This window comes from Oncorhynchus masou, chromosome 22, assembly GCF_036934945.1.
Source record: "Oncorhynchus masou masou isolate Uvic2021 chromosome 22, UVic_Omas_1.1, whole genome shotgun sequence".
Taxonomy (NCBI): domain Eukaryota; kingdom Metazoa; phylum Chordata; class Actinopteri; order Salmoniformes; family Salmonidae; genus Oncorhynchus; species Oncorhynchus masou.
In genome coordinates, this window is record NC_088233.1 from 48,066,713 (window position 1) to 48,081,724 (window position 15,012).

Below are 15,012 nucleotides of genomic sequence, written 5' to 3' on the forward strand. Positions count from 1 at the left end.
ATCTTGTCTAATAAATGAACTAGTGTAGCCCACAGCCATATGGCATAGTTAGATCAGGACCTAACATAACGACAACTCAGAGTATGCTATTCTGTTCTTCTGAAATATCATGTTTCTTTAGTTCTGTCTAAAATAAATAATTGATTTATTCTGAAGGTGTAGGCTATATTACATGGATTTATTAGACTTTTTAAAATGTAGATGTTCCAAAGGTCTGTATCAGTGGCTTGTAGGCTATGTGTAGAAGCCAGGAGATGCTTAATGTGTTTCCATTAATTAACGGTCAATTACCGTGAGACCGACAGTTACCGACAGAGACCATCAGCATCACCGGCTGACAAAATGTTTTGACCGCTACAGCCCTAGGTGAGACAATAAACTGCTCGTGTACATAAACATCATGTGACAAATACATTTGACTTGATTTTGATTTGTTGATTTGATACACCCTCCATATGTATTTGGAAAGTAGATTTAAGATATTAGGTATTAATTATTGATTGATTTATTATCAAAAAAATAAGCCCTTTATGTATTACAGTAGTCAAAAATGTAGTATTTGGTCCCATATTCCTTGCACGCAATGACTACATAAAGCTTGTTTCTACAAATTTGTTGGATGCATTTACGGTATGTTTTGGTTGTGTTTAAGATTAAGATTTGTCTGATATGAACGGAATGGTGAATAAAGTTGTGTGCCATTTTGGATTCACTTTTATTTTAAGTACGAATAGAAGATGTTTCTGAACATTTCTACATCCAAGTGGATGCTACCATGATTATGGATAATCATGAATGAATTGTGAATGATGATGAGATAGAAGGTTACAGAGGCACAAAGATCATACCCCCCCAAAATGCTAACCTCCCCTGTTATTGGTAATGGTGAGAGGTTAGCATGTTTTGTTGTAGCCTCTGGACAGGACAGTGGATTCAGGGAAATCGTCTCTCCATTAGTATATACCTGATGGTAAAATGCAGACCGTTCTATCACCCGAGAGGTTGTTATCGTATATATTCCACCTCAGGAGAACAACAAGCTGCCACTTAATGGACTGCAAAGGGACAATATAGGAACAAGGAGGAATCCTATAACACCGGCTACAATACTCAACGCATGTGGCAGGGGCTACAGTCCATTACAGATTACAAAGGTAGACCTAGTCGTGACTTATCCAACGATGCCTCTCTACCAGAGAACTCAAAGCATTTTATGCAAGTTTTTACAAAAACAACACTGAGCTGTGCACGAGTGAACTGGGTGATCTTGCTCTCCGAGGCCAATGTGAGTAAGGTTTTCAATCTGGTCAAAACTCGCAAGGCCGCGAGGCTGGACGGTATACCAGGGCGCATTCTCAGAGCATGTGCAGACCAGCTGGTAGGCATCTTCGTGGTCATTTTCAAACCTTGTCCAAGTTTATAATCTCCACATGTCTCAAACACTGACCACCTTCATTCCTGCCCCCAACAACTCTAAGGCTACCTGCCACAATGACTATCGCTCTGTAGCACTACCATCTGTAATCATGAAGTGCTTTGAAAGTCTGGTCATGGCACCCTAGACCCATTCCAAATTGCATACTGCCACAACAGATCTACAGACGATGCAATCTCAACTGCACTCCATAATGTCCTCTCCTACCTGTACAAGAGGAATACCTATGTGAGAATGCTGGCTCACATCAACACCATTATCCCAGAAACCCTAGACCCACTCCAATTTGCATACCGCACTAACAGATCCACAGATGACGCAATCTATTGCACTCCACACTGCCCTTTCACACCTGGACAAAAGGAACACCTATGTGAGAATGCTATTCATTGACTACAGCTCAGTGTTCAACACCATAGTGCCCTCCAAGATCGTCACCAAGCTCGGGAAACTGGGACTGAAAACCTCCCTCTGCAACTGGACTCGGAACTTCCTGACGGGCCGACCAGGTGCTGAGAGTAGGCAACACTTCCTCTGCCACGTTGACCCTCAACACCGGGGCACCCCAAGAGTGTAAGCTTAGCCTTCTCCTGGTACTTCTTGTTTACCCACGACTGCGTGGCCATGCACGACTCCAACTCCATCATCAAGTTTTCAGACAACACAACATTAACAGGCCGCAGTGCAGAGGGTCAAGAGCTTGAAGTTCCTCAGTGTCTACATCACTGAGGACTTAACATGGTCCTCTCAAACCTGAGCAGTAGTAAAGAAGACAATGCCTCTTCTACATCAGGAGGCTGAAACAACTTTTACAGCTGCACCCGAGAGCATCTTGACTAGTTGTATCACCGTCTGATATGGCAACTGCACCGCTTGCAACCGGAAGGCCCTACAGAAAGTGGTGCGGACAGCCCAGCATATCACTTGGGGCGAGCTCCAAGCCATTCAGGACGTACAGTGCTTTAGAAAGTATTCATACCCCTTGACCTATTCCACATTTTGTTGTGTTACAGCCTGAATTCAAAATGTATTAAATAACATTTTAAAAATCTCACCCATTTACACACAATACCCCATAATGACAAGGTGAAAACATGTTTTTTTTTTACATTTTAGCAAATTTATTGAAAAATAAACATCTCAAATACATAAGTATTCACACCTGAGTCCAAACTTTGTAGAAGCACCTTTGATTACAGCTTTGAGCCAGCTTTGGTATGTCTGTATCAGCTTTGCACATCTGGAGTTGGGGGATCTTCTTCCATTCTTCCTTCCAGATTTTCTCAAGCTCTGTTAAGTTAGATGGGGATTGGCGGTAAACAGCAATCTTTCCACCGATTTTATATGGGATTCAAGTCTGGGCTTCGGCTGGGCCACTCAAGGACTTTCACATTCTTGTTCTGAAGCCATTCCAGCGTTGCTTTGGCTGTATGCTTAGGGTGATTGTCCTGTTGGAACGTAAATCTTTACCCCAGTCTAAGTTCATCTGCGCTCTCTCATCATGTATTTGCCTGCATTTTGCTCCATTCATTGTTCCTCTATCCTTACCAGTCTCCCAGTCCCTGCCACTGAAAAACATAAACATAACATGATGCTGCCAACACCATGCTTTACGGTAGGGACGGTGTTAGATGGTTGATGAGCTGTGCCTGGTTTTCTCCAGACATAGCACTTTGCATTCAGGCCAAAGAGTAACATTTTTGTCTCATCTGACCACAACATATTTTGCCTTATGCTCTCAGCGTCTTTCATGTGCATTTTTGCAAATTCTAGGCCAGCTGTCATGTGCCATTTTCTCAGAAGTGACATCTGTCTGGACACTCTCCCATAAAACACAGATTGGTGAAGTGCTGTAGAGACTGTTGTCCTTCTAACAGGTTCTCCCATCTCAGTCAATGAACTATGTAGTTCTGTCAGAGTGGTCATTGGGTTCTTGGTCACCTCCCTGACCAACACAACAAAATGTGGAATAAGTCAAGGGGTATGAATACTTTCTGAAGGCACTGTATATATTACCATTAGTATAACACCATGAGTATTTATATATTCCTGCTGTCAGTCACTTTTCAACCCTGTTTACATGGCTATCCTACTACCAGTTAGTGTTGTCATGATACCATCATTTTGACTTTGATACCAGGTTTAGTATCATGATTCTCGATACCATCACGATACTCAATATCAAAACAATATCACTGCAAAAAAAATTGATACGTAATTTCACTGCATGTGATGCAGTGAAATCCAGGTCAGATTAGGTGCATATAGATGTCAGCCCCCATGCAATTATCATAATTCCTCTAATGGCACTTGATCCAGACAGAAACTCAGCTACTGCTCCATTCAATTGTTGGGCATCTTTTCAATATCATTATATGTGACCCGTTTCAAGAAGATAGGCATATGCAGCATGTCACTAGACGTGAGGAGAGGCATTTTAACGTTTTTTTTATTTTGTGTTTTTATCAAAATACGTTTTCTGGGAGAAATGCCTTCTGGATCATGTGATGGTTCACTAACAGTAAACAGAAGACTTCAGCAGGGGTTCTTAAACTTTTTCAGCTCAAGACCCAAAATGAAAAAATCCCCTGACCCAAATCGTCCTCCATTGACCCAAATGAAGAACAAATTGTTTTTGATTATACGGTAGATGCATTCTCATAACTTGCGACCCACCTCTTACATGCTTAGGGCCCACTTTGGGTCACGACCCCTAGTTTAAGAAACCCTGATCTACAGTACAGAAGACATTGCAAAAAAACTGTGATGCCTTTGGCTATCCGGCTCTAGAGATCACTACTATACACTTCACTATATCAATAAAGTGAAGCATTTAAGACGAGTGGGGCCAGTGATATCATGACAATTACAATGTGTAGCATAACAGTACAGAGAGTCGATAGAACTCCATAGCTTTGGGGAATAGGCGCATGCAGGGGCATGCAACGGGAGTCAACCACTACCCTGATGTGAGGTTTCACTTCTCACAGATCTATGATCTATGGGTGGGGGGGGGATTTGTCGCTCATTGAAAGGTTTAAAAGATCCGTCCGAAGAGGATATGGACACAAAGTAAAGGCTGAACATACTGTGGTTACGCAGGCGGGCATGCACACACATGTGCAAGAGAGCTCACACACGCATGCACACATAGAGAAGAGGGGGGTTATAGGAGATCTCCTACCATCCTGTTCTGTCTTTGTCAGCTCTACTAGTTTCTTCTGTTTCAGTGTGTCCACCACGTCGGCCAGGCTTCCTTTGCGGCGTTCCGGTGTTCTGAAGGCGGATCCGCCTAGCAGCTCGCCGCAATCCTGGGAACACTCCTCAGGCTTTGGTGGAGATATAGAGTTATTCCGGTAGGAGTTCAAGGAACAGCCCTTGCTACTAGCATTGTCCTATAGGAACAAATAAAACAGGGGTGTTTTGGAATTAGTGGAATGACAATACTAGGACTTTTTCATTTTTTCTTTAGTAGGTTATGGCCATTATTTCAACTTATCACTCGCCACAAAGTTAAGTGTAACTTACAATCTATTTCTCTAACAACTTTGAACTTTTCATCACCTCTCTATTGATATCCCTAGACTAATGTCTGTGGGTGTTGTTGCTGTGGGTGTTGTTTAAATTGTTGCATAAATCATGGCAATCATCTTCATACAGCAGAACTTAGACTCAGGCCAGGTTGCAAATCTCTGTATTGGCAGCCAGAGAGTGACACCGTGGCACAGAGGGACTGGCATGGCAGTGGAAAAGGTCAAGTTGAGATATATGTCCCAAATGGCTTCCTATTCCCTATGTAGTGCACTACCCATAGGGCTCAGGTTAAAAGTAGCGCACTATATAGGGAATAGGGTGCCATTTGGGACAGACACCATAACTCAGCGGTTTCGCAACAAAGACAGTCCCCTTCGGGCTTGTACCAAGAACACGGTTACGGATATCCCCTCACTCCATCTTGTGATTGACGAATGCAACTCAATACAGAAGAATGACACCGGTCATACATAGACTGTGGGGCAAGGGTGAGAGGTACATTTTTACAACTGTCATGCATGGAGATAGCTCTTTTTAACCTGAAAAGGCCAGCTAACTATGAGTTTTTGTGACACTGAATAAACTTCCATCAGCTAACATATGTGACTCGTTTCAGGATACTAGGTGTATGTCATGTGTCACTACTCCACAGGAGAGCAATTAGTACGGAAACTTCTTTATTTTAATCAAAATGTGTTTTTTGGGGGGCAGAAATGCCTTCTGGAACATGTGAACTTTCATGTGCCTAAATAACAAATATTTATGCCATCTGTAGATATGAATACAATTGTTAAATTATGAGCCTAGTTGGTTTAGCCACAGAAAAAGAAAGCAAACTTCCCGCTAGCCACGATTGTCTGAGATATTGAGTTCAGACCGGTCTGCCATGCTTCTGTCTATTTCAGCTGGTCAGTATGTGTAGGTAAACCTGTCTAACACGGCTTTAAAAAATATATATCCCGTAGTAGAACTGCATAAGTGTTGCTCTCCACCTTCTGAAGGACCGAGTTTTGAAATCAGTGTAATTCGAGTTTATTAGCTAAAGAGATGGAGAAAACACCTGTCTCCGGATTACATCTTCAAACTAAGGGCAACCATGGCATCCGTGACAGAGAAGGAGAAGCGTCCACCCATGTATACATAAGATAGTCTAGCTAGCTTCATTTTCAGATATTGTCAGAAAGTCATTTTCATTTCAAGATAAAGTGTACTGTTGGCTCGCTAGCTAATGTTACGTGAATGATCTGTGTAGTAATATTATATGTATCTCAGAGCCATTTGCTTTGCTAGTTATAGCCGAATGTTAGCTTGCTAACATTGCACCTGGTTGGATAGCTACCTGCAGATTCACGCAGGGTAGTAACGTCATGAGTTGGAATTATGATTCATTGTTTAACTAGCTAGCTACATGTCTTAACAAAAGACTCCACTATGCAAGTATCCATTTTAATAGAATGTTCATGATGTCACTGTGATATGACAGCTGTTGATAGACTTATATGGTAAATTGGCTCACACATGGCCAGTGTCAGTAAACGTGGGCAAAAAAGCGTAAATTGTTGACAGCAGCACAGTTGCAGTTAGCAATACTCTGGATAACATAGAAACAGCCTAACCTGTTCTGCTTAGGGCGAGTAAAATGGTCAGAGTGAGCTGTTCTGTCATTTGTGTCTGTAATTAGCTAGCCAACGTTAGCCAGTTAGCTTGGACAGAACGCTCGGATCAACCCTTAAAACGATGGATGGGGATGAAGCTTAAAAGGGTGTGAACGATGCTGAACAGGTGTAATTTTATCCAAAGTGAAAAACAAATTCAAATTTTGATACATAAGATCCTACGGGCTTTGGTCAAAAGTAGTGCACTATATAGGGAATAAGGTTGCCATTTGGGACGCAAAAATACTGTTTGGTATTGAATGCACATTGTCCATCAGTAGACACTTTAGCACAGGTGGCCTGACGAGAGGTTTATTCCTGTATGTTTTCTCCTCCTCTTACAGAGCGGGGGGGCGGGGGGGTCTCCAAGAACTTTAGATGTCTTTGACTAACAGCGACATCTTAAGACCTCCTTGAAACTGTTCCAAGAGGCATTTGTCTTAAAGAGGAAGATTCCTCTGTAATAGGGCTCAGTTGCAGTGTGTCAATCTGACGGAGAGTGTGTGTGTTTGTGTGTGTCTCACTGTCTGAGTAGGGCCTATACTCTCCCAGTCCGACTCAGGCTGGCTGTCTCTGATTGGCTGGTGCTCCTCTGGGAAGGGTTTGCCGTGCAGAGGGGGCGTAACTGGCTGGTCATGGCTTTCTCTGTCCTCATTGGCCCAGCCCACACTGTCCTGACCTATCGCTTCCTCTTCCTCTGTCGCCGGGGGAAACGGAGGTGTGGCTCGTTTGGACGACATCATTCTATAAGGAAACAGGGAGAGGGAAAACATTTATGAATTTCCTCAATATTCAGGCATATCTACAGTTTTTCAATCTTCAAACAGATATGCACCTGCTGGGAATAACCCAAAACAACCCCTATAAATGAATTCCAGGATTAGGGTGGATGGCAGGATGATAGAATGCTCTCATACTGGAAGAGAAAGACAGAAAGAAACTGTGAACCACAGGAAGACTTCCTGGATTAAGCGGATGTTGCTGATGGCAGATCGCATGGAGATAAAGACCCAAACTCTGATGTGGGTTTTATCAGTGGTGTGACTCCATCGCCTACTGATTCCTAGAAGTCGAGTATTGAGGTCCATCATCAGGAAGACAATCACGACTACACTGCAAAACAAGTCCTTCTAGTGTGTGGTTTTTACACTTGTTTTTTTATAAAACTAGTTGTTCCTGCCAAAACTAGCATCTGGAGTTAAAAGCACTGCTGTGCAGAGGGGTTTCTCTGTCTCCTTCTCCAGTGGAATTTATAGATTATTTTGAGGTTTTTGATTAACTTCGTTAAAGGTGCAATAAACAGAAATCGCTCTGCCATTTCATGTGACAAAACAAGCAATGCATAATGTAAAGAATCATTGTACCATCTAAACCGCTGTGAAATATATTTTCAATAACCCAAAATGTTGTATTTTCAGCTGCTTGAAGCTGGTGTACAAAACCGAAATTAAAAGACACAAAAGACAACTTAAGAGCGGGAAGCATAGAAATAACGTGCTTAGAAAATATCTATCGCTTATAGACTTGCTTTCAATGAGAAAGACATTCTCATTAGTCGCCCAAAAAGTGATATATTGTGGCTTTAAAACCTTCACTGAATGTTTCAATAAGACTGTTTATTTGGTATTAAGCACAGATAGGACACGTGGAAATTCATTTCCTTAGGCATTAATCACGCAAACACATTTCTTTTTAATTGTGAAAGGCATTAGGGATATTCAAAACTATAATTGTCTGTTGTGTATCAATGGAATTGGTCCACCGTGCCACCAGGTTGGAGCTAGCAAGCAATGTTATTGTTTTTTACGCATAAAGCTGTCAATTTTTGTCTATTCAAAAATAACCCATTTTATAAGGAAACAAGCAATCATTAAGATCAGGTGTGGCCAATTAGTGGGTACAGCCAACTCACCTGAACACACTTACTAAGATAGAGGCTAGAGAGAGCTTTGTTGATGCTGAAAATGGAATGTATATGTTTTTAAATAATATTCTTTGAACATTCTCTAATTGTCATTAAAGTGTTCTTGTGTTTTTTTTTATGGAATGTTTTCGTAACGTTCTCTGAACAATTTGACAACATGACTTTAAATAGAACCACGAGAAAACCTGTAAGAACCTTAACGCTGAAGAACTGGAATTCACACAGAAGAACATTGTTTCTTAAAGTTCTCTGAACTATGAGAACATTCCCAATGTCAAACCAGCTGGAGAACATTCCTAGAACATTACCAAACTTGAAATTAAATGTAATGTAACCATATTTGAACTTTTGGGAAATGTTCTGCTAAAGTAATGAAATATCAAGGAAATACAGTGGCTTGATTCAAAGTGGCCTTCTGTGTAAACCTGTATTTCCTAACGCAAAGCCTCATGCCACCACCTGACCGTGCCAAGTCAATAAATCACTTGCTGCAATTACTTTACACACAAACCCGCTCAAAACTATTGTTAAGTGTTCATTGCCAATACAAAAGCTGCATGCCAATTTTCCACTCTTCTCCCAAACTGTACATTTGCACACTTACTGTCATGGATTTAACAATGGCGTAACGCTTACACCGATCACATGATACCAAATCCATGACAGAGAGTGTGCAAGCGCACACTCTGGGAGAAGGGTGGCGAATTGGGCCTCAAGCCAAATGGGATTATAAAGTGGGAACATGAGAGTTGTGTTTCACGCCAAAGACAATCAAAGCCCAAAGATTCTATGAAGTAGAACAGTATTAGCACTCCATAAATCACGCAGGACGATTTATCTTTGAAGTGTTCTGTCTCTTGGGCCCTTTGACACGTAAATCCAACCCTTACTCAAATATCTACGACAGACAGACAGACAGACAGACAGACAGACAGACAGACAGACAGACAGACAGACAGACAGACAGACAGACAGACAGACAGAGTCAGAGAAAGAAGGGGAGAGGAAAGTTGAGAAAGAAAGAGAACAAAACAGCAGATATCCCACAGTAGCAGGTATCCCACAGTAGCAGGTGTCTGGAAGCTTATGATCAGAGGTGGACGTTCTGCAACTGTCACCAGCACTAACGTTGTGTGTGTTGGTGTGAGTATGTGTATGCTTGCATGTATGTGTGCGTTCAAAGGGGTGTGAGATGGTTGTGTGATTGTGCGCAAAGCCAAACTTGGACAGGAGAGGCCCCTTGCATAAAGTCACACGGCCATCCTTGCAAAGATGACATCTGACGCCAGCCCTGACCCGACTGTGACACTGACGATAGCATCGGTTAATTAACCCACCAAATCCATCTACTGTGTTCCTCTGTATTGCTATCATGCTCACTCCCTACAGGCTGTATCACAACCGGCCGTGATTGGGAGTCCCATGGGGCGGCGCACAATTGGCCCAGCGTGGTCTGGGTTTGGCCGGTGTAGGTGCATCATTGTAAATAAGAATTTGTTCTTAACTGACTTGCCAAGTTAAAGAAAGGCTACATTTAGATTTAAAAAAGGAAAATTCACACTTTTTCAACATAAAATGCATAATCTCCAGCACCACCGCAATGTGAAAATGTGAAAATTTCTATGTTCTGTAGTTAAAAAGATAGAAAAAGATAAGTGTTTCTGATGACATCATCTGGAGACACTCGTGACATCATCTGATGTGCATCATGTGATAAAACAAAAATATGAGCAGGCAAAGGTTAGTAAGCAACTGATATGGAATACACACTTAACCCATGCCCGTAGGCTAGCATAAAAACTGTACACAACCAACAACAAACCCAGTAGTATGCGCTATCTCCCAATGCCATACAATATCACAATGCTTCATGTAAGGAACCAAAGAGTCTGGCCCTCCAGTCAGAGTTAGCTAAATGAACTTTCACGCCCACTGCATAACAGAATACAGACAGACAGACAGACAGACAGACAGACAGACAGACAGACAGACAGACAGACAGACAGACAGACAGACAGACAGACAATCCAGATAACAATCCAAATTTACTACAACGCTTCAGCGGCTAACACACCAAGCGAATCGATAAGCGTGTTGCTAATCGATTTTGGCGGGGGGCAGAGGGGAGAAGAGGGGTTGAGGAAAAAGGAGAGAAGAAAGAAGGTGGCCTATATTTAGCTGACAATATTGCCGCCTGCTGTGTTCATGGGAGCTTAAGAGCTAGCTAGCTTCTTGGAACTGAGATATCATTTGGCCTGGAATGCCTGGACCTCATAAAATCGCTGCCACTGATAGTATCATCACGCAACAGACCCTGAGCTGTTTGCTAGTGTTAATGAGACCTACAGACCGTGTGTAGTTAGTTAGCATTAGCCAGACCCAATCATAGAAAATAGCAATCTCCATTGGCAATATCAGGCCCAGTATAATTGAGTGAGGCAAGGGTTTGGTTTATGTTAGCTAAAGCGACAAAAATAAAACTATGATAACAAGAATGAATTGCTGTTTAGTCCTCAAACAGGCACTATAGTCTAATCTAACAATAACCATTTTTCATCAATTTCGTTCAAATTATCTCAGGCTTACATTGAGGTCCATCAATGAAGAGCCCAACCGTTGCAGATACATTATATATACAAAAGTATGTGGACACCCCTTCAAATGATTGGATTTGGCTATTTCAGCCACACCCGTTGCTGACAGGTGTATCAAATCGAGCACACTGCCATACAATCTCCATAGACAAGCATTCGTAGTAGAATGGCCTTACTGAAGAGCTCAGTGACTTTCAACGTGGCAACGTCATAGTACGCCACCTTTCCAACAGGTCAGTTCGTAGATTTTTTGCCGTGCTAGACCTGGCCCGGTCAACTGTAAGTGTTGTTATTGTGAAGTGGAAACGTCTAGGAGCAGCAACGGCTCAGACGCGAAGTGGTAGGCCAAAAGTGAAGTGATGGACAAATGTGGGTTTGTCAAATGCCAGGAGAATGCTACCTGCCCCAATGCATAGTGCCAACTGTAAAGCTTGGTGGAGGAGGACTAGGCCCCTTAGTTCCAGTGAAGGGAATCTTAACGCTACAGCATACAATTACATTCGAGATGATTCTGGGCTTCCAACTTTGTGGAAGGCCCTTTCCTGTTTCAGCATGACAATGCCCCAGTGCACAAAGCGATGTCCATACAGAAATGGTTTGTCAAGATCGGTGTAGAAGAACTTGACTGGCCTGCACAGAGCCCTGACCTCAAACACATCGAACACCTTTAGGATGAATTGGAACGTAGACTGCGAGCCAGGCCTAAATGCCCAACATCAGTGCCCAACCTCACTAATGCTCTTGTGGCTTAATGGAAGCAAGTCCCCGCAGCAATGTTCCAACATCTAGTGGAAAGCCTTCCCAGAAAATTGGAGGCTGTTATAGCAACAATGGTGGGACCAACACCATATTAATGCCAATGACTTTGGAATTAGATGTTCGACGAGCAGGTGTCCCCATACTCCTGGTAATGTAGTGTAGGTTTGAATCTCCCTGATGCCGTTTCATAATAATAAAATACATATTTGCGCGATTAATGCCGAAGGAAATTAATTTCCACGTGTCCTATCTGTGCTTAACCCCAAATAAGCTAGCAGTCTTATTGAACCATTCAGTGAAGGTTTTAAAGCTGCGATATGTAACTTCTTGTGTGATCAATGAGAATGCCATTCTCATTGAAAGCAAGTCTAAGAAGCGGTGCCCGAATACCTTTGGCTGTGTAGTATGTATGTGATGAAAGATGAACAGAAAATCAATAATTGTACACAAAGGAGCATGAATGAAGTACTCTCCCATCTACACACACACACACACACACACACACACACACACACACACACACACACACACACACACACACACACACACACACACACACACACACACACACACACACACACACACACACACACACACCCTACTCAACTTACATTGGTGTAATGGCTGTTACTATATATCTGATGAGGCACACAGAGCGAAAGAGATAGAGAAACCCCCAGAGACATCAACCTTTACTTCACTGTAAACTAAATATTACTACAGTTTGAGATGCCTGGAGGAAGCCTTAGGAGAGAGGAATGGAGAAATGGAGTAATTACAGTCGAGGCGGTGGCAGACATTTTCCCTGAAGTAGAGAATGTTCCCGCTGGGAGCCCAACAAAAGAGTGACTCTGGCTTCCTGGAGAGACTCTGATGAGACCATGATGAGACAGTGGTTCTAACAATACACTCTATTCATTTTTGTTTCACATGATTACCGGTCATGTGGCTCCAAACCGACTAGGCCAACCTAGGGCAACATCCCGAACGACCACTACCCGTTTCCAGGCCAATATTTACACACTATTAGAGTATCAAAATCAAATTGCTTCTCTCGAAGTTGCGTTCATGTCTAAGATTTTTTTCTTGGAACGACGAGCCAAAGTAGCAAATGCATTGTATATCCATGACACAAGAGTTGTCAAGATTGATAAGGAAACAGATCAGACACTGTGTGACCATGTCAATCACATATGCCTTTTATCACTTTAGTCATGATGAGTAAAATGGCTAATGGATATTACACAAAAACAAGTAGCTAAAAGAAAACAGTAATTCAATCTAATTTAGCTTCTGGATACAAAATAGCTGCATGTAGTTTCTTTCCATAATAAGGCCAAGGGGGCATATTTCTATTTGCATATATATATAGGCATATTTCGCCGTTCTACATTAGGGGTTGCTTCTGGTTAATGTAGTTTCTTCCATCTCTCACCATAGAAAATGTATAAAAGACTTTTGGGTAATGTATTTCCAAAAACACACTCACCCAACCTATATCAATGGACGTTGTTTGCTGGAGGAGCATGTTAGTGGAGCATTTTTACCCCCCCCCAAAGTTGAGGGTTATTTATAATCCCTTCGTGAGCTCAAGCGAAAGAAAATGGGGGGTCAGAATTTGGCAGGAGTTCACCATTCACTACCTCTCCTGGAACATGGAAACCTGACTATTCCAGAGAAACAATAGGCCATTGTGGAACGTGGAGGCAGAAGGACCTGTCCGTGACAGATGAGAGGTAGAGCGAGGGCCCCTCTTAGAAAAACAGCACACAATACACCATTCAGCAGCCAGAGTCCCCTCTGCCACTTGTGGAGTGATGAGGGCGGCAATAAAGGCCTCTGATTCGCCCAATTGGGTGTAAAATCTCCAGCAATTCCTGAAGGGAGCTGAGGAAATGGGAAATGCAAAAAGAAAGGGCACTAGAGAGAGAAAGGAGAGCGAGAGAGAGTGAGAAAGAGAATTAAGAAAAATAAGTCACAAAAAAAGAGAGAATCTGGATCTTCTTGGTCTCCTGGACAACTGGACAACCCCAATAAGCACACAAAAAATGTTGGGTTAAAAACAACAAATGCTGGGTAAATAGTGGACAGAAAATAAGTTGGGTTATTTTTGACCCAGCCAGTTGGGTCACTTAGTTGGGATATTGAGCTATGATCCAACAGGTCATATCAAAATACTAGTGGTGTGGCTTAGTAGTGGAGTGGATTTCAGTTATTTTTGGCCACCTGTGAGAGTAAATGTCATTCCGGTTCATCTATTCTATTGTATTGTCAACACATCTTAAGGTTGAGAACTGACACTTTTGTAGCTTAATGAGGCTTGAACAAGTTGAGTTCCTCAAGTGCCTACGCTTATCCCAATGTTGGGAAAGTTTCCACTTAATGATATTTAAATAATAATGTTTTTAATTGTATATTAAAATATTGAAGGCAAATTTACATTTGCAGTGTACAAACATAACATGAACATGAATTACATTTACTCTCACGGGTGTAATTTATGTTCATCCTGTAGAGTCTGTACACTGCAAATAAATATGTTCCTTCTCATTACATAGTTGAATATAACATTCATAACATTATTTAAATATTATAAAGTGGTAACTATCTCAACATTGGATATGCATAGGCACATAAGGAACTCAAAATTTTGTGTAAGCCTTATTAACCCTTTGACACGTGTTAACAAATGGGTGTGATCCTTCTAAAGGGGTCTCTGCAACGTACACTCAAACCAGTGAGATTAGAACGCTTATTTAGAACGTCCAGTTTTGATTGACGCAACAGTCAGCGTCTGAACTGGTCGGACTGTTTTTTCACAAAAACATTTGGCACAAACACAGCCCTTACTGTCCTGAATGTGACCAGTTTTTTTTGGATGCAATGTTCAGACATTCACAGAAGTAGCAACAGCATAACATAGTCATCCAAACCGGTAAATGTAGGCTACGTTAGTCCTAGCACTAACTGAGGAAACGTAACACAAGCGGTCATATGTAGCTAACTCTTGGCTGACATAAACCACAATATGAATTAGCTAATAGCAACTACTATTTACAACTGATCGAAATAATTGAGTGAAACACTCTCAAAAAATGTAAAGTAATCCAA

General features: G+C 41.9%; 1 protein-coding gene across 4 annotated transcripts in view; it reads right to left on the minus strand.

Annotated features, from left to right (window-relative positions):
• LOC135509608 (transcription factor SOX-6-like) overlaps positions 1-15,012 on the minus strand; it is a 151,512-nt gene that overhangs the window by 80,284 nt on the left and 56,216 nt on the right. For all 4 annotated transcript variants that reach the window (XM_064930404.1, XM_064930401.1, XM_064930403.1 and 1 more), the window contains exons 3-4: positions 7,149-7,368; positions 4,620-4,830 (exon numbers count right to left, since the gene is read on the minus strand). In XM_064930404.1, the coding sequence (XP_064786476.1) occupies positions 4,620-4,830; positions 7,149-7,367 (430 nt within the window). In that variant the 5' untranslated portion in view covers position 7,368. The remainder of the gene's footprint in view (positions 1-4,619; positions 4,831-7,148; positions 7,369-15,012) is intronic.